The 21,017-nt window shown below is 40.1% G+C and overlaps 1 protein-coding gene across 1 annotated transcript; it reads left to right on the top strand.

Annotated features, from left to right (window-relative positions):
* Positions 1-4,892: 4,892 nt before the first annotated feature.
* Positions 4,893-13,477, top strand: LOC102068200 (alpha-1-antitrypsin-like). Its single transcript, XM_005483184.2, has 5 exons — positions 4,893-5,050; positions 5,783-6,472; positions 6,923-7,193; positions 7,917-8,064; positions 8,801-13,477. The coding sequence occupies exons 2-5, from the start codon at positions 5,800-5,802 to the stop codon at positions 9,005-9,007; spliced, it is 1,299 nt and encodes a 432-aa protein (XP_005483241.2). The 5' UTR covers positions 4,893-5,050; positions 5,783-5,799; the 3' UTR covers positions 9,008-13,477.
* Positions 13,478-21,017: the final 7,540 nt, after the last annotated feature.

Genomic DNA, 21,017 nt, shown 5'->3' on the forward strand with positions numbered 1-21,017 from the left:
AACACCTGTATGAGGATAGGAGGATTTCACCGGGGTGAATGGTGAAGGGATTAGTTAATTAGAGGGTGAGACACAGGGTTTAGGATTTATGTACAGGGGGGTTTAGAGAAGTAAGATGGAGGAATTGGGGCGTGTCCTGTCCTTCTTCTTCTTCTTCTCCTCCATCTTCTGTGGTGATGGTGGCACTTTGGGATTGGTCATTACTGAAAGTGCACCGGACAATAAGAATAAAAGGTATTGGGGAAAAATGATAAATATTGTACACGTAACTATGGGTATAAAGATAGGTGACTGTCCGGAGGGCAGGACAGTGTGCTCATGGCTGGCTGCTGAGCAGATCTCTGTCGGGCCGAAAGAAAATCTTTTAGATAAACAATTAATAAACATAGAGATCGAAAGAAGAACTGAAGCCTCTTCTCGTCCTTTGATACGCGGGCTGCCCCAAGGCCACTCCGGGCCCTTCCAGGCCCTCCAAACAGCTGAAAACCGGACAAAAGCCCATGCAGGTACATCCTAGATCCCAAAGTGTCCTGTGGAGCCATGATAATGTAAGTCATTGATGGAAATGGAATTGTGCTGACCTGCCAGGCTGTGATCTGCAGAGGCTAAGGGTAATCACGTAGCCTCGTATTTTGCCTCCATTGAAGCTGGGAAGAGAGTTGCTACACAATCTCTGATCTGTCAGAATCCTCAAAATCCTAAAATATTAGAGTGTCAGACTTGTTTAAGAAAAGGGAAATGAGCAATAGAATCATGCAATAAATTTAATTTCTTTGAATATATTTATTCAGCTAGTTGATCTTCCTTCTGCTTCTTCACTGAGGCCAACAATATTAATCTGTTGTACAACAACAAATGGTAGCACTTTGCACAGTTTAGCCCTAATGCTTTCTATCTGGCTTTGGAAGCAATAAATTTTAAGGGTAATTCCAAAATATCTATATAAAGGATTTTCCTAGTGCTTGATTATGGCCATGTTTGCATCACAAAAATATAGAACATAAGATATCAATTTAAATTTAATTTAACACCAAGAGGTTTCTCTGGGTAGACAATTTCATTTCAAAATAAGAACTTTTATATTCTGGTGAACTTGTTATTCTAAAAGTTATTTGCATAAGAAGGGCTCTTTAAGACCAAGAGAAAAAGGTCCATAGGGCAAATTCAACTGGTAAAATGCAAATATTTCAGTACACCAGCTATGAGTGAGATTCTTGCAAGAAGCCAACCTTTCAGTGTGATTCTTCTACATTGTTAACTGCATGGAGCCTCGAGTTTTGGGGATTATAGGAAAAGGAGCCCTGTGCCACCATCTCCTGGTAAAGTAAAGGAATGGACATGACAAATTCTGACTCATTTTCAAACCAGAAACAACAGTATCTTTCTGGCTTGTTATTGTGTTGATAGGGACTTTGATTTTCTTGCTAAGTTTTAGGTGCAGGTTTGGCAAAATGCTGCACTTGAACTGACTGCTGTTCACACAGGGTTCATGGTTTGGTGTTCTGGTGGTAGTACATGCACAGATCAGCTCAGTATGGAAAAGAAGGCAAATAAAATATTAGAAATTACTGGGAAAGAAAAAAAGAGCAAATCACATAGCAAGTTATCTAAATCTCTGGACCATCCACACATGGTCCTATAATAACAGAGAACTATTAAATCTTCAGAAAAAATTGTAAGGTTAATCTAAGGTCTGGAACAGCTCCTGTTGGAGGTGAAAGATTTTCAGCCTTGAAAAGAGACAACTTAGCAGGTATAAAAAAGGTAAAACTTATTTATGGCAGAGACTGGGCAAAGAGAGACTGTGTTCCATTATCGCATCTGATGCCAGAGCCGCAGACCATCCCACGAAGCACATAGGAGCCAAGTTCTACGCCTGTAAAAAGAGATGGATCTGCACCCACAGGCAGTGTATGTGGAGTGGCACATTGCTGGATGATGCTGCAATTCCAAAGGTGCACCAGCACACTGCTTGCTCCTCATGTGTTCCTGACACAAATTTCCAATGATCAGTAAGGCTTTTTTTCCCCTAACTCTATCTTTATACACAATGCAGCCTACAAACCATAAATTTCCTGGGTAGATATTGCATACAGTGCTTTTCCATTTCATGTTGTGTCTGTTATATATTTCACAGGTGTAACACCTGCTATAAACCCTTTTTCCAGGGAGCCCAGACTGCTGGTGGACCAAGGAAAGGCAGGACCGAGGTGCACATGTTGGAGGCAGATGGGGAATGGGGAAGAGTTGGGAATGGGAACTTGCAGGATAGAATATGGAGGTTCCTCCACAATAAGTTCATCTTCCATTGTAAAGGCTTTTTTTGACACAAAGAAGAAGGGATTAATTTTTGCATTTAAAATGCTGTGAGGATGATGAAGGGTGAAGCAACTTTTATTTGTTCCTCGAGCATGTCCTCCTGGTGCTCTCCTGAATGACAGACCTGGGCTGAGAGAACTTTTTGTGGAGAATGTTTAGGACCAACCCAAAGAGACAGAATAACCTCTCAACAATCTCTTGCACTTAGGCTTTTCCTGTTGAGGGAAAATTGAGCTAATATAATAGGAAAGGTTGGAAAATACCTGTGTTTACCTGGTTAGATGGACAGACTCCCTGTTAAGGGCTCCAGAAAGCAATGTGTTGTGTCCTTCCACTACATTGGCACTCTCCCTAGAAAGTGTTCTCCATGCATGAGGAAAATGTGTGATTTGAATTTTTTCCCATTCTAATATTAAGTGATGTAAAAATATTTTAAACCTGAGAATCACTTTCAGATGTAAATGAAATTATTAAATTAATAAAAGTAAGACAATTAAATAAGTTGATTAGGCTGTAAATAATCAGGCTGAGAGACGTTAACTCTCTCAGACAGTCTGTCATCACATGAGAAAATGCCCCTTTACATTACTTCATACCAGGATGAAAAAGAGCACACTAATTTTTACTAGCTTTTAGAAAAAAAATTTAAAACAATTGCATATAAAATCTACCAAATGTGTAATTCTTCAAAGTTCTTTAAAATGTTTTGAGGTTATTATTTATATATTATCATATCATTTATATATTATCATATATCAAATAATGTTATTTATATGTTATTAAAATATCACAAACAATTTGATATAGCAGGTTTTTTTCAGTCCAAATCATAATGTATTAATTATGCCACATATTATTAGCCACAGGTTCTGTTCAGATTTAACAAAGGTAATGATTCTGTTTAGCAGAACTACTCACACACTGCTATGATTAGAATTAGTAACAATTCCACATCTTCATCAATCAGTTATCACATTCAGAAACAATTCCTAGGGCCTTTGTTTCTTCTTCTATTTGAATTGTTCTCAGAGGGCAGCCCAAGTTTTCTGTCTGCCAGACTTGTGCGTGCATTATTACATTAACAAATCACATTTACTGGATGATCTTTTTCCACTCCTATGAATACTTAGAAGTGTGTGCCTTCACATACATGTCTTTCACAGATAGGGGAAAACACATACAGTAATTCATGCAAAATTGCCTACACATGTCCCATAAGTAGTTTTATATTTCATTTGATCTTTAAGCAGAAGACCCTCAGAAGGAAAGCTGTTAATTACCTGTCCCCTCACTTCCTCCTCAACCTCTTGCAGCCCACATATGAGCCAAGTGGGTGACTTGGGTCTGATGGTCTCAAGTAGAATGGTTTGAGGGTCTTGTAACCAGATCAAGTGATCAGGTGTTCCAGCCCCTAGGTAAGAGTGCAAAAAGATTAACGCTGCTGAATTAAAAAATAAAAGGGTATGCCCTGTCCTGTTTCGCTGCTTGACTATGCAGCCATATAAAACAACCACAGGACAAGAGCCTTGATTTGAGATTGAGGGGAAGAAAATCCAGTTCCCTTTTTAGAATTGCCTTCTGCTTCCTAAGCGCATCTCCCCACCAATGTGCTCTCATCCAGAGATGTTGAACACCTCATGTGGGGCATTTCAATATCTGATATTGTCTGGGACTCCTGCTCAGAAATCAAATGCCTAGCAACTTGCAGATAGGGATATGCTGGCAACTAGATCTGTTTAAAAAAGTTCATTTTCTGCCTTAGGTTCTCCTGCAGTGATTTGCTCTTATATTCAACCCTGAATATCATCCAGTGATGCTAGCATGTCTTCTTTAGTACTGGATGAAAGGTGAATTGGCAGCCTGTTCTGTGTCCTCCCAGTGTCCATTTCAGGTGCATATGATGCAGAAGATTATCCCAAGGAAATAGAATATCTGTTTCTGACCATATCTCTCTTTGCAGTCAGTGCTGCTTCTTAGCAGTAGTGGTTTTGTTGTGTTTTCTACAAAGCCAGGTGAAAACTCTTCCCCAGTTCCCCAAACACTCAGTCACAGGTGATGGCCAACAGCAATGAGTAAATAACTTTATTGATTGCAAATGTCCCACTAGAGTGATAATGTCACGTGTTATTTTCTTAAGAAACTTGGAGACTGTGAACCAATCACACATGGTCTGCTCTGCATAAGAAAATCCCCCAAACCATCAAACATGGTGTTGAAAGTTGTGACTAAGGTAGATAGTAAGGCAGAAGGACTTTCTAAATCCAAACGCAGTTTTGAAATCCTGCCAGAGAGGTTCTGGCATGGGCAGTGCCCCCAGAATGAATCAAAGAAGGCATTTTGGCAGGGACACTGTGATCCTTTGTGCTGGCTCAGGCAGACCCAAGCAAGGGTGGCCCTCACACCAAGTCACAGCTGTCAGGTCCAGCCACGAAAGGCATGGCTGTGGCTCCCTTGCCAAACACCCACAGCAGCAGGTCCCTCCTGTCAATCCACAAGCATGGAAGCAACAGAGATACAGTGTCTGCTCCATTCCTTCGTGTCTGCAGCCCCATCACCCAGCATTTGTCTGGGTTGGAAAAATTGTCCAAAATAGCCAATGTCATGCATCCTCACTGGCATCCTCACTGGCAACTTTTATTTGAACTAATTAATGATTAACAGAATGCTCTGATTAACTCTGTTTAATGGTATTGAAGAGAAGAATGGGCAGACAAGACCAGGCTGTAGCAATGTAAGTACCCTTTTAGTTTTCCTTTGGATCTCTTACAATTCATTTTGAGGGGGTCCTTACCTGGGAGTGGTGCCTTTGTACATGTAAATAGGGAATATAACTCTTATGAAAAAAATCACAGCATTTCAAAAGCCAGAAAGAACTGATACTAAGGAAGAGACTTCCCATAATAAAGTAAAAATTGCATTTGGAAACAATAGAAATTACTATAGACTTTTATACCACGAAGACTAGTGATTGAGTCTTCCACCTTTGAAGGAACTGTAAGAGCATTTTGTAATTTTGGTTCTGGATAGTATGATCTATGCATATATTACATTTTTATTTAAAACAGATTAAATTCTCCAATTATTTGATGAATTGAGGAAGACTAACAGCTGCAGTAACCTTCATGCAGTACTGAGTACAGAACCAACTCATGCCAGTTACTCCTGGGAAAAGGTCATAAGCTTCCAGTTATTTAAAAATTTTGAAAGAATATGCTAATATTAAAGTTAATAAACTTTTAAAAGTTTTAAATTACCTCTTTTGAAAGAGAACTAGATTAAAAACATAAATAGTGGAGTTGTGTTCTTTCCAGGGAACACTGACATGCATGAGAAATGCGAATTATAAGTGTGGGGGGCTTTGGAGAACAGGTGTGTTCTGAGAGCATAATTTTACTTTACTGGAGGACATAGTATGAACAAATTAATTTCCATGACGTGTTTTGCATGTCTATTTCTTTTGCAGAAACAGCTGAAAGAAAAATGAAGACCACTTTCTCCTTGTGTTTATTGCTAGTTGGTTTGCATACTTTGGCCCTGCGTCAACAGCATCCTCGCTACCGTAATAAGCAAGATGATGCTAAAGGGACACATTACCCAGGACGTAATTCTCAGTGGGAAGAAGCTTCTCCACTTAAGAACAAAACCTTTGTCAAACTAGTTTTCAGCAATGCTGACTTTGCATTTTCCTTTTACAAGCTGGTTGCATCTGAAGCAATGGACAAAAATATTTTCTTTTCACCCATAAGCATCTCTGCTTCCTTTGCAATGCTGGCACTTGGTGCCAAGGCTGTGACACTGACACAGATTTTGGAAGGGCTTGCCTTTAACCTGAAAAAGACTCAGGAACAGGAAATACATGAAGGTTTTTGCCAACTCCTCCACATGCTGAACCGTTCAGATAGTGAGTTCCAGCTAAGCCTGGGCAATGCCCTTTTTATAGAAGAAACACTAAAACCACTACAGAAGTTCTTTGATGACGTCAAAAGCTTTTATGAATCTGAAGTCTTTTCTACTGATTTTAACAACTCTGTTGGTGCTGAGAGTCAGATCAACAGTTATATTGAGGAAAAGACAAATGGGAAAGTAGTTAAACTAGTGGAAAATCTTGATCCTCTGACTGCAATGGTTCTCATTAACTATGTCTTCTTTAAAGGTAAGATATATCAAAGGGTGCAAAGATAGCAAAGATAATGCTTATTACAGAGAATGAAAAGAGAAAAAAATTAAATATTTTAAATAGAGGAAATAATGTTCAATATCTGGAAGGTATAGCTATAAACCCATGTATATTTGTTGCCAGTAAAAATATTTCCTCACCTGCTTTAATGAAATTTTAAATCAAATATCTTTATTGAATTCAGTAATTTTGCATGTGATCATAGACTCGTGCTGTAGTGAAGGTGGTGTTTTCAGTATTATCTGTCTGTAATTGTCTTTAAGCACCTAAAAAAATACATATGCAATGTTGTAACACCTGAGGATGCAGTAACATGAAAAGGATATTTACTCTAATGAAAGGAAGGCTGTGGAACCACATCCTATTTTATTCACTGTGACCATTCCTCCTTGTATTCCACTGAACACATTTTCTTTTTGTCATAAGCCCATTGGAAGAAACCCTTCAGTACGGCACTGACAAAACAGGAGGATTTTTTTGTGGATCAGAAAACATCTGTAAAAGTTGACATGATGTATCGAAAGGGTTACTACAGAAATTACTTTGATGAAGAGCTGTCCTGTTGGCTGGTTCAGGTTCCTTACAATGGAGATGTTGCAGCATTATTTGTTTTGCCTGATGAAGGGAAGATGAAGCAGGTAGAAGATGCCCTCTTGAAAAGAACTGTAACTAAATGGGAAAAGTCCCTCCAAGACAGGTAAGACTTTTTGCTAAGGTGAGAGGTGACCATATTACAGATTAGTTGTGTTTATCTCACCAAGACAAAACATCAAATGACAGGTTATTTGACTGAACTCTATACACTTAATGTATAGACTTACTTGACTCTATGATGGATTTCCCTTTTCTTAGCTGGAAAATGAAAATTAAACAGAGCTATGGCTAGTGAAAAAATAGGTTATTGAGCTTGGGATTAACCTTGGGTTAAGTTCCTGATTCAACCAAAAATTACTTAGCACCCTGATGAGGTCAACAGACCTTTGTTTCAAGCAGGCACTGGGAAACTGCAATGGAGTAGCTGTTGAGGGCATTCGGTGTAAACGTGGATTAATTCACCATTACTGCAGCTATTTCTGTGGAGGCCAAGGCCCTGCTGTATATTTGAGCAGCCTTAGGTCAGCTAGCTACAATCATTTGAAAAAGCCCTCCTACCTGGCAGTAGTAGCTCTGTTTGCCTCTGAGTTGGTATAGCTGTGTCTCCACCCCACTCCTTGAACCCCACTGCAGAGGCAGGAGCTAGCACAGGCTTATTCTATCCAATCCTCCACATTAAGTAGCTAACCTGATCAGAAATGCTATCTGAACCCTTAGAGAAGGCTGTAAATACTTAGAAAAACAAATGTGAGGTGTCAGTATACTGAAGTCATTGAGGAATGTTGCCTAGATGATGATTTGTCCCTATTTGTGTTGTTTGTTACAGAAAAATACATCTGCACATTCCAAAATTTTCTATTTCTGGTACCTATGATGTGAAAAATATAGTCAAACAAATGGGTATGGTAAATCTGTTTACTGAACAAGCTGATCTCTCAGGGATTACTGAGGAGCCTGGACTGACGGTTTCAAAAGTAAGTCAGCGTGTGAAAGCAGCCACAGGATTTGCCTGTTCCCAGGAACCTGACAATAATATTCCATGAAAAGCTTATCCCAGTCTCTCTGAAGCATCACTCATTCTCCAATAGCTGCCAGTCTATTGGAAGAAAAGAAAGCCCTGTCTGTCATAAACCTGAAGCCAAACATGCTTACAAGGGGTTAGAAAGGCATGGTTGGAGGATGAGGATGAAAACATACATATAATTAAATGTTCTTTTGGCAACTAAACAAAATTATCTAAATGTAGAGCATTAGGTGTGGTAAAATTTCCTCTAATTCTTCCTACACAGGGCAAAGGGCTGTTATTCTTGTCCTTCTAGTGTTCTCAAAAAGTTATTTTTTTCAGCTAGATGACAGGGTAAATTCACAATAATACATAAAGCTGCCAAAGACAAAATTGAGTCTCGGCTAAATTACCAGCTTTCTTTGCTTCCAAAGTTTCTTGTCATCAGTCATCTCGAGTGCTCTTTGGCTGTTTGCAGTTTGAGGGTTACTCTGCAGAACCAGTGAAGGAGGATGGCTTGGGTGGTGTGATGGCTGTTGGTGCTGCGGTGGGAACGGGAGCAACTGGGGATGACCTTCCCAGAAGCTGCAGCTGCTTGGTCTTGCTCCAGGCAGGGCTCCCTTTGCCTGGCCAAAGTGAAGAGGGTGGCAGGCTGCTCTCCTCTTGCTGGATGGTCAGCTGGAGGCTGTTTGCTTTGTTCCTTGCAGGTGATCCACAGGGCCATGCTGAATGTTCATGAGAACGGCACTGAGGCGGCCGGGGCCACCGTGAAGGAGATTACCTGGAGATCCGGGGATTTTCCTCGCCCGCCTCGGGTCAGATTCAACAGACCATTCCTCCTGCTGATTCTGGATAAGTTCACCCACACTGTCCTCTTCATTGGGAAAATTGTAAACCCTCAGAAAAATGACTGATTGACGAAACTTATGCACATCACTGGCCAAATTCCTGTGATCCAGCGAAACACTTATGTATGCCTACCACTCTGTGCTAGTGCTCATCTTTCAACCATTATCCTTAGAAACCTTATTAATCCCTTACAACACAAAAATTATTTTTCTTGTCCAAAAGTCACTAGGGTTTCCCACAGCCTACACCTGAATATAGCATGCAGTGTTAATGAAATACAAGTCACTTTTCACCAGTTTTGTAAGAAGCCCTTTCTGATGTGCTCCCGTGGGGTATTCAGCTGGTTAAAAGTCTCCAATTGATGTAGGTATTGCTGTACAGTCACAGGGTGTGCATATGAAAGGAGAAACAGGAAAAATGAGGTGCAAGTTTTAATTCCTGTCCGTGTAGTCCACTAACCCTTGATGAATACACTTAGATGCAGATTTCTTTAATATTGGAGTGAATGTTCATTAATTTCTTTATGATTTATAAGCAAGCATAGCATGAAAGTGCAGGATCAGTGAGTGAGATGGAGGATACCACCAATGGAAAGGGCTGATGAGTGCAGCTGGTTTAGCTTGCCTTCCTCTGTCTCCTCCTCAGCAGAAGCCCTGGCATGGAGATAAGAAGGCTGCTTTGCTGTACAGATAATTTAAATTCTACTAAGGAAGGAATGCATAGCAGAAAAAATACTTTTGTTTTATCCTAATAATAGAACAATTGTTGCTAACACCTCAAGATAAAAGCCTGATGGAGTAGTCCATGACACAGCACCAGTTTCCTTTTCATAGATTTGTTGTCACTGTCGTTTCTTGTTTCTACTGATGCCACCTTCGATATTCACTTTCCAGACTTGACAGATTGTGGAAAAAAGGAGGAATGCAAATTATAACTCCAGAAAGTTTGCACTTCCTCAGTAGGAAATGCAGAGCTTTCCTAGGAACTGTTAATTTGGTTTAAGCTATCATAAAAACACATAAAAATACAGAAAATATTTCAGAAGTCACTTTTCTAAATGTTAGCAGTGGATTACTGTTATAGACTAAGAGCAGACTGGGAATTCATATTTGTACCTTTTCTAACCTTAAGGTTCCTTGAATCCAGCTGCACTACATAATTACATGGTTATGAAAGAAACATAACTTCACTTACAAAGCAGTAAATATTTAAATTATTTTATTATCTATTCCTTTAGTATTTAAATCAACATCTTTAATGTATCTTATTAAAATATAGAAAGCCAAAGAAAACATGTAAATTATAAATTGATTAAATCTTTTGTTATAGAATATCTCAAACTGGTAGAAAAAATTTTAAATGACAACATTTTAGACCTTAGCTTCTTAATATGTCTGTGAAAAATATAACATAAAAACTGTGGTGAATATTTCTAAAACATAATTCTTTTTTTTGTTTGGGGATCTTTATTTTCTTTCACATTAAACCAGTGTCATCAATATGAGTAAATTGTAGTGCAAGAATACCAATAAGGAATAGAAAAAACATTCCATGTCTATCTGCAGACAGGTAACACTTGATATTCACTTTTAAAGTCCTCCTCAAAATCACATAAATCAATGACAAAAGTTTCTTATTCATAACTGTATTTAGTATGTTTAGTAACAAGTAGTTGTCTTCATGCCTCTAAATATATAAGGACTTGGTCTAGGTGAAATACAGATAAATTTATTCTACAGAAGATCATTTCAAACTTCTTGCCAAATCTCAGGGCTAACTCAGGATGAGTTGTCAAAGTCCAGCTTTGCAATGACAAATAACTCTGTAGGCAAATATCAAGAGACCATGTTTGCTGTTCATCATGGACCTCAGATCAATAATCTCTGTTTGTTAGTAAGAAAAAATATATGAGTGCTATTTTGCCAATCACATCTCACTTTGAGAAGTAGCCTTGCCTCTTAACTCATTTGAAAGTGGATAGACAAAAATAAAGCTGATGTAAGAACTGGATGACCAGAAAATATCTTGGTAAGGGACCATCTTCAGACAAGTGCAGGAACCGTACATGTCTTGCTTTGGTTTTCTTTCCATTTTGGCAAAAAACAGGGCATGCCTTTCACTGCAAATGTGCAGCAAATTTGTGTAGTCAATAATGAGCCCAGAAGGATTGCACAGCCCCCCACAAAAATGTCAGCATTAAGGTTGTCACAAACCCACTGCAGTCATGGTTTGCTCAGGACAGTGTTTCTTCTTCCAGTCTGCCTCTTTTTTACTTCTTCTTCCATGGGTTTTTGTTTCTTGGTTGGCTCTCTGGCTGCCAGTGTTGTGACCAAGAAACCTCAGAGTAACCAAGGAAGGACTTTCATCCTAGCTAGTCAAGAGCTGCTGCTGCTGTTGCATGCAAGAACTGTGATGGGCCACTTCAGTGCAAGGGCACTGCTGGAGGCTGGAGCTGGGGTGATGAGCCACATGAGGGACAAAGTGCAAAGGACACCTTCCAATGCAGCCTGCACTGGTGTCTACACACGGATGAGATGTGGGAGTGCTTGCAACCTCAGCCTCAGCCCTGCCTGTGCAGACCCTGAGGGAAATCAGGGATGGGGTGGATCAAAGCAGTCTCTGTAAAGGCTGAAAGCAGTCTTCTCATGTAGGTTAGCAGCCACAGAAAAAGAATTGCCAACATTGCAGAAAGTTTGGAACAGCACACATTGAAATAAGGAGAAAAGGAAAACAAGCAGCGTGGAAATAGTAGTAAACTGTATTTATTGTCATATTTAGGAACCAGAAGGGAAACAAAGGCTAAAAATGTAAATAAGGAGGTCAGAAACCCAGACTAACCCATGGTGGAGATAGATTTAACTGTTATCTACAAATTATGTGAAGTTCAACAGACATTGGAAGAAAACCAGAGGCAATTTTGAGTAGTGTTAAAGATAATAAAAGAAGGAGCAAGCAAAATCAGGAAACTGTTTATTGTTGTGGTGGCGGAGAGAGAAATAGTATGCTTGAGGTATAAAAGAAAATTACATATTTCCAACAGCCAGTGGTTAGTACCAGTGCACAGGTCTGTCATTGTTCTCAGTGTTGTACAGCACCCACTTGGGAGAATCTAAAAGCATGTAACAGAAGCAACAGCCTGAAATGTCATGGGCTGAAAACAAATTACATATTCTGCTGGAAAGACCAACTAATACTCTTGCGTTAAATGCACAAAATAAGGATGAAACACCTCTCCTCTGAAGAAATGCTGAGAGAATTGGAATTCTTCAGCCTGGAGAAAAGAAGGCTTTGGGGTTACCTAATTGCAGCCTTGCAGTACCTGAAGAGTCCCTGCAGGAAAGATGGAGAAGGACTTTTTATAAGGGCCTGGAGTGACACAACAAGTGGGAATGACTTCAAAGGGAAAGACAGTAGGTTAGATTAGATATTAAGATGGAATTTTTTACTGTGAGGTTGGTAAGGCACTGAATTGGTTTACCCTGAGAAGTTGTGGATGCCCCATCCCTGGTAGTGTCAATGGCCCGGCTGGATGGGGCCCTGAGAAGCCCATGGTATGGGTTGGGAACTAGATGATCTTCAAGGTCCCTTCTAACCCAAACCCAAACAATTCTATGGTGTCATGTACTTAATTTTGTTTTCTGATAGTCTAGTAATTGTCACACAATTAGTAATTAACAGATATTTCTTGGAAATACTATGTGAATTTCTCAGTTTTTGAAGAACTTGGTGATTAATTGGAGAAGAAAATATGGCTTCTATAGCCATCAGGAACTTGGCAGCTAGGAAGGTGCCATGGTCAAGATCCTCATAGCCTGCTAATCACATTAACCTCTAGGCTCAGGAAATCCATGTGATAGATTAATGCCTCAAAGCAGTGCTCTCCCACAACCTTCAAAGAGCACTGGAAACCTCAAATGCCCCCTGCATACTCCTGGCATATCAGAATGAGTTACCAGCAGCAGAATCACCCATGCTCAGGGACACCTGAGCAGCAGCCCAGGGCCCCTCAGGACCCATGAGCTCCTGTGAACCGATCTGGTGAGGAGGGGACATTGCCAGGGCCATGTAAATGACTCTGGGAGTGTCACACTGGATGTGGTGCAGTACTTGGCGTGGGCAGGGTGTGCTGGGAGGCACACAGCTGAGTGCTCTTGGTCTCTACTGTAAAGGTAGGCTCTTCCTTCAGAGCCAAAACCAGAGTGCCTACTGAGACAGCCCTGGGAATCCTGGAGCTTCCACCCAGCTGGGACTGGTAAGGAAGGAGATGTCATTGCAGGTGGTAGCTTGCAATGGATGCCCAGATGCTTCCCCTGGAGAAAAGGTACCTGCACAAAGTGTGCTCAGGCTGATAACCTTTCTTGGCATGTAGATGAATTCCAAGAGAGAGTTAATAGGCTTGAAGTATTAGAGGGCCTGAAACACTGCTAGACAACCTGGCTTCTGGAATGGGGTGGATTTAATTGTAGCACTGCCTACTAGGAGACCGCAAAACGTGAAAGTCAAAGCAAAATAAAAAAATGCATTTCACTGAAACATTTCCAAGCCTTCTTAATGGAAAGCCATAATATTAACTCAATAGTTCTATATATTAGATTCCTGACTTGTGCTCTGTCATTTGGCCAGGAGACAAAAAATATCTGTGGTTACTTGACTCCTGCAAAGGCCTGGAAAAGAGTTGTATTTCTCTTATTCAAACACAACATGGTTTGGTCATTTTTCTTATTTCATCTGGGAAAAGGTGCTGGGAAAGAAATAGGTTTACAAATCGATTAGAAATTGATGGCTCTATAAGCAAAGCATGCTCTAGCTGAGGCTGTTGGCTTTCCAACCCATTCTTCAGATCTCTCATTCCCTCAGAATAGCTGACTTTGACATTGCTTCTGAGATTTCTCCAGTTTAAATGGACCCAAAAGTGTCTTGTGTTAACTGAAAAACACATCTTGGACTTTTATCACAATACCTTTCAAGGACATAAACCACTAGCTGCCTGCATTGAAAAAAAGATTAAAAGGAAGTAATCTTCCTCAGAAGATTTACAGCCTCCAGGATTGTTTTCACATTCTCATTCAGTTGTCTTATATTGTGTGAAGGCAAGCAATAAAAGAAAGGGCAGTGAGAACATCTTGGCTAAGGGGCATCTTCCAAGAGCTGTGAACATGAGATAAGACTCATATGAGAGTTTATGTTACATGTTACTCACAGTTCAGCTTCCTAAGGGTGGGTTTGATGTGCTAAAGGACATCACCTCTCTGCAAAGGAAGGACTGGGAAAATAGCTGCTCTTGTGAGAAAATGGTGAGAAAACAGAAATATTCTTGGAGGTTCTATGGAGAAACATGTTATGTCTTGAAGAGACCTGTTCTTTCCCAAATTAACAGCAGAGGTCCATGGGGAGTACATGTGAGGAAGAGGAGAATTACCAAGACAGCCACATTTTGCTGTGAAAAGCAGGAGCTTAAGCTGAGGGGCCTCTTGCAGCTGCCATGACACAGGAAAGGAGAAAGGCAAGAGCAGTCTGACAGTACACTTGGCCTAATTAATTCCTCTGCCTGGGCAGAGCACCATGCAATGTAGACTTCGATTTCTTCTAAGGCCTGACTGTTACTTGATTAGCAGATATTAAAGTTTTTGGCATAAATAAGCTAGAAAGTGATACCAATGGAAAGAGAAAAAAGGAAATTATTGTAGAAGTGAAGAATTAACACTAAAGTTTTCACCTCTATCAGTTAGGTGTTTAGTCACAGGGCACAGGCTCAGTCCCGTGCAAGGGGAGCTGTACTGCTGCTTCTCCCTTGCTGGGAGATCACTTTGACTGGGTGTCATAAATGCTGGCCACATGTAAAGCCTTTAAAGCTTTAAAAATTGAAACACTCAGAATAAGCATTTTGGCCTTATGTTAACTTTCCACTCCAGTGTCACTTGGTGCTCTCCCTGCACCAAGGCATGTAGCATTTGCAGAGCACTGCAGCAGTTTCTTGCCTGAGACATTTATATCTGTTCTAATTGCCAGCAATTTCCACACCTTTATCTGCTTAAAGACTGCTCCCTGCCAGGCTTAGTGAGGTGATGGCTCCCTTTCTCTTTTATATTTTGTACATCTGGTACAGCAGGGTTAAACCCAGTCTTTAGTTCAGGCTCCAACTCATTCAATACACTGCTATGAATCATAAGTGAAACTCAGACCTATTCCCATCTGAAATTACTCACTTTTTGGCCAGTTTTTGGGCAGTATAACTTGGGGGTTCCTTAAAGAAATACTTCCATTTCTTTACTAGAAAGAAATTAAGAAAAAGAGTAGTCAAAAACCACAGGTGGGGTAAACACAGAGTTTTAATTCTTATTTCTCTAAAAGGCATATTTTTTTTCTATACTTGTACTGCTGTGCAGATAAAGGCACCACAGATACATATCTTAATTTAATTCAACACAGCAAAATTAAAAGACCAAGCTAGTTCAGAGGCAGTAAGAACAGCCAGATATATCTTCTATTTCTATATTTAAAAGCAAAATCTGTGTTTATGTAGTTTTTTTTTACTGGCATTGATTCTCAAAATGCTCTTCCCTTGATACCCCAAGAAGCCCAGCTCCATTTTCTTTCCAAGGCACTCCAGTTGGATGTGCCATGTCTGCCTTGGATGGAGATGGAATTTGGGTTGGGGAAGATGATGAAAGGTCAAGAGAAGTTTAAGGGTAAAATAGCCTCTCTAAATACTTCAGTATTCATGGAGCCTGGCAGCACTGAAAGGGCCACTGAGCTCTAAGTCCTGTAACTCATTTCTGTGGGAAAAATGAGGAATTATTTTTGGCACTCTGTGGATTTTTTGGGTATTCCAATCTTTCTTTAGAAACTACTTCAAAGACATTAATTAAAACCTCTTTTTTTTTTTTTTCCTCTGGTCTTTGAGTTCATAGTCCAAACTAGGATAAAATTAACCTCTGTAAAAAATAGTGGTGGCTTGCTGTGCAGAGGTGGGAAATTTTCATTATGCTTTCTCACTCAGACGTTAATTCCCTTCCTTATTATCTTGTAAATGACAGCGAGCAAATAAAAAGTTCACTGCGTGTGATAGGGTTTCAATCCCATAAACTAACTGATCACTGAATAGTGCATCTCAAGAGCTGTAAATCACCTACATCTCCTGGAAAGCAGCAGTGTAGTCACAACCCGACTCTACTGAAGGCAAGCACTAGAAATTTTGGCTTTTCAAGCTAATCTAGGCACTAGCAGGTGACAAGAACATTTAATTTTCTCCTTTGAGTCTTTTTTTGTGAGGCCCACCTGGGGGGGAGGGGGAGGAGGATAAAGCATCCGTGTGGATTATGCTTCACAAAGAACCCCCCCCTGAGATAAATGGAAGAGCAGAAGATCCATGCAAGCTTTCTCTCAATTAATGCTAAGCAAAGTTCAGCTGAGAAAATGCAATGGTTTCTCTGTTAATGACAGCTCAGAAGTCCCTGGATCATGACAAATATATAGGATGAAGGAGCTGGAAGACACCGAAGATCAGAGAACAGGACTGCTTGAATGCAAAAAATTCTAATAATGAACACGTTTTACCATGCAGTTGTTAAGTCTGGAATACATGGTCCAGAGAGGTTGCAAAATGTGCTCCTGTGCTTGGAGAGATGTACCTGAGAAATCTGATGTTTTGTGAAAAGGGCTGGACTAGATGGCCTCTGGAGGTCTCTTCCAGCCTAGATTCTGGTTCTAAGATTCTGCTACACAGGCACAAAACCTGTGGGGAAAACACACTGGGATGGTTGTTGACAATGTTTTCCCAAAAAGTAAAATACTTGATATAGAGAGACAGTTTTAGAAATATGTTTTAATGTCTGATTATAATCCCTGAGTTTCAATGTTTCTCTGCTATACTGATTATAAGTTTGCTGCAAGAACCCATTGTACAACACAGTTGGATAGAAGTTGAACAAGGTTCTATTACTAAGTGCCTACATGTGTTTTGTAAGAGAAGCACAGAACATCTCCCTTACTTTTTCACTTCAACCTCTTTCTGGCATTTCCATTTCCCTGCTCTCCACAAGGTAGGTCTGTTTCCAGTCCCTGGGCTGGGATTCCTCGGATGAAATCATTCCAGGGAGCCACTGCATGAGCAAGCTCCCTTTACAGTTTTACTGTCCAACCTCTGTTCCTATGAAACTTGCCCTCTTTCTTTACAGGATGTTCACAAAGACCTCCTGAATTTTGCTGGGAAGCACACTGAGGCTGCACTAGCCAGGGCTGCTGAATCTTGTCTTCCCACTACTCAGCAGTTGCTATTGATTACAGCCGTAGGTTAAACTGTCTGTAGCAAAAAATCACTGATGAAACCTTGGCTCAGAGCTTTGAGTGTGTAAATCCATGTAAGGCATGATGAACATCAACATCATTGGGGAAAAAAAAGTATAGATCATGTTTTTAAAGTATAAAGGAAAATGCTGTAAACTCTAATCCCTTCTCATCCTTTGTGCAGACCTAGTGCTGCCTTCAGCAGCCTGTGTGCTGTACTTAGAGATTTTGCACCCTGAAACAATTTTACATGTTGGAGATATTAAGGATTAGGGGCTTGGTTGCACAGATTTTGGTTTCTTGTGTGATCCAAATTTTGCTGTGGTTAAACAACAAGAATATGAAAAGTGTAGCTTGAAAATGTCCTCTATCAAATTCAAACTGAAGAAAATGTCAATTTGCTTAACTGAGACCTGTTTTGCATTGTACAGAGGGAAGCAGAGAATGTAGGAGAAGACAACTTCAAATTCCATTACACGACACTAGTAGCAAAGAAGAATTTTAAGGAGTGATCTTTATTTCATATGCAAACATGCATCACTAGCCAGCTGTAGAAACAGATAGTGTGCCAGCAGCACATTGTCAGATTAAGTTGGGCTAATTAAACCTTATTACTTTGTTAGACACAGCTCATTGAGCAGCCACTGTGTAACTGCTTACAGAAATTCAGCAGTGCTAGCAGCCCTAGCCAAGTGAAAACATGAGGGGAGAGTTTTCTTTAGTATCAATAACAAAAATCAACATGATTGTCTCTCCTGAAAGGATAAACACACTACATCAGATCAGAATGACTTTGCACACAACCTGTGTTTGTATTAGAACTAAGAGCAAAATTATGTTGCTTTCACAAGTGTGCTAACAAGAAAAATGAAGCAGATCACTGAGAGACATTTCAGGGCATCCAGAGCCTGTGTTTGCATGTCTTACACTGTTTTTAAAGTCTCTTGTAAGCTAATTGTTACTATTACTTCTAAAAAAATACATAACTACTAAGGACCAGTAACACCTTCATGGACAAACTTTCCTAGCAAAATAGAGTTTCCAAAGTTAGAGTTTTAAAACTACACTCTTTTAGTAACAACTCTTGGATAAAAACATGACTCTTGGATAAAAACATGACTTGGCCAGCATATATCAAGCACCTTAACATTTATTTCAAGCATCTGCCAAATGTATCCATGAAGTACAGACTGATTAATAGGACATTTTTTGTTTGGTCCATAAACATGGATTTAAGAAATCTGTTTCCATATTTAAGAACTTCACTTTCCACACAACACAGAAATACACAACTGTGTATTTGACACATAAATTCTGGTTCTTCTCAGATTCAATAAATGCAATACATAGAACGGAAACTTTTGAGTGTTTGATGAATGACAAGAAAATCTTGAATACATTAAAAAATTATTAAATACGAAATTCGTTATCCTGAAATAATGATTTTAATGTCAGTCAGAAGCTGAACTCCTCGTATATTTTGTTTGACTGACATGTGAATCATAGATCTATGCTCCTCCTGGAAAATTTGACAATACCATTCATCATCTGTAGCTTGTATTATCATTTGAAATGGATATGTTTACCTCTCAAATTATGCAAATTAATAAAGACTCATTAAAGCAAAAAGTTCCCAACAGTAATCTCCATCTACAGTATAAATGAGCACATGGGTTCTGTCAAATGGGATAACAGAGCTAAGAAAAATATTTGTGGGCAAACAAATTCAGGAAAGGTTGTTCTGTGAACCACAACAAAACAGTGGCTTACCTTCCATGCATCCCTCTTCCTTCCCTGCTGACTGGAAGGCCAGGGCTGGGCAGACCTTTCAGTCCTGTTGCAAGAATAGCAATTAATGGGAAAATCTGACTGCAGCCACGTATGCCTTCAAGCCATACTTTAGGTAAGCTCTTCAAGCTAACACTGACTACTGCCCCAGAGCCACCACCCCTCAGGCACTGCATCCTCTCAGCTGGAGTCTGGTGCCAGGGTAAGCAACGGTGAATGTTGGTATTGCAAGTACTGTCTCAGTGGACAGGACACGAAGACAGCCTTAGGACAGCCAACAGAAAGGGTTTCACATCTGCACCAGATATGTATTCTGTCAGGTGGATGTTATAGATCTGGAGTGGGGTGGATGTGACTGCTCTGCAAATACTTCGTCCAGGTCCTTCCTCAGCCAAGGCTGACATTTTGCTGCTTTGAGACAGTGCCATTACTTTTCCTTCAGAGTGCCCAGAATTACAGGAGAGTTTTCTAAGAGCCTGAGAAAATATTTCTATAGAGTGACGGTCTGCATTGCATTCAGCAGGGCATGGCTGGGGCTGCAGGCAAGGCATGCTGAGTATTTGCTGATGAAAGGAGCTAGGTATCTTTTAAAAGAAGTATTTTGAATAAAATAATAGGAATAGAGTCACATTTTTAAGGAAATAAGGTGTAAAACAAAGCAACAGCATAGGCATGCTTTATGCATTACTGTCTCCAGAAGCAGGCCCTGGGGTGGAACAGCTGCTGGCTTGGAGAACCTCTTTTTCAAGCCAACACCTCATGACAACAAGGATACCCGAAGCAAAGAGAAGCAGATTTTTAAAGAGTTTCAAAAATCAATCCATGCTGACTTTCAACAAGAGGGATGAATGTCAACATATGCAACAATACAGATAAATGTCTGAACAGCAAAACGTTTGTGTTTGTGTCTCTGACACAGTTTTTTCACTGTACTGAAGCATGTTTTTGTTCACCTCAGGGTCATAGGGTGAATCCAGAATTAGCCCCAATGCTTGCAATATCATTCTCTACAGCACTGTCTCTTCTCTCTCCTGCTACCTTCTGCTTCAGCTGGCCCTGCAGCTGCACAGTGGAGTCCATTGCCCAGGGTTCTTCTTCTGTTGTGACCAAACCAAGGCTCAAAGAAAGCCTCTGAATGTAGGACAGGTTCTGAACTGCTGCCAAGTTCATTTGTGGGGGAAAAAAACAAGCTATGTGTTAATTAGCTCTTCTGATCTGCTTTTCTTAGTGCCATGTTGAAGCACGTGCCCAAGCTGCATGATCAAAAATCTAAAGCCCCAGTGCAGGCCATAACCCACTTCAGGAGATGCCTTAGCACTCGTATCACTAGCTGACAACAAGCTGGGGAGGTGTATCTGGTATTTCAGCTGCTCCTGGCCATGGACCTCTCCTCTTCAGAGTTTGCAGATGGCTATTATGCATGTTTGGGGACAACAAACATTGAAGCCAGCTGGCCCAGCGAGCACTGACTTCTACCTTCTCTGCGTGGCTACATCAGCATTTATCTGTGTCCTCAGACACTTGGAGGTTTTTTAATCCATGCAATGTTTAACAGAACTGTAAATATTTAACACAAACATTTAACACTATGACTAAGGAAGTGTCCATAAGCACCAACAGCCTTTCTTGGAGCACCATGAGCTCTTCTCTTGTTTTTCCTGAAAGGTTGCACTTGTGCCATCAGGAATTCTGGCTAATAAATTCATTCAATTTAAATGCAGAGCGTTTGTGTTTGGCTGACAAAAAAAAGAAAACAGGCTATTCCATCAAGCCCCACCTGACACAAGTGCTCCAAGGGACAGCAGTAAGAGGTACTCTAATAAGAAAAATTACAAATTCAAAAATTGAAATACTTAACAGCAAACTTTGGCTGTATCTAAGGCAAACATGCAAAATTAAGCTATATTCTGAAATTTAAAAAAAAATTTAAAAAAAAGGAAAATGAAAAAATAACGGGTTGAAGGGTTGAGTCTGTAAATACCATGCAGGGACCTTATCTGC

Source organism: Zonotrichia albicollis, chromosome 6 (genome assembly GCF_047830755.1).
Source record: "Zonotrichia albicollis isolate bZonAlb1 chromosome 6, bZonAlb1.hap1, whole genome shotgun sequence".
NCBI lineage: Eukaryota > Metazoa > Chordata > Aves > Passeriformes > Passerellidae > Zonotrichia > Zonotrichia albicollis.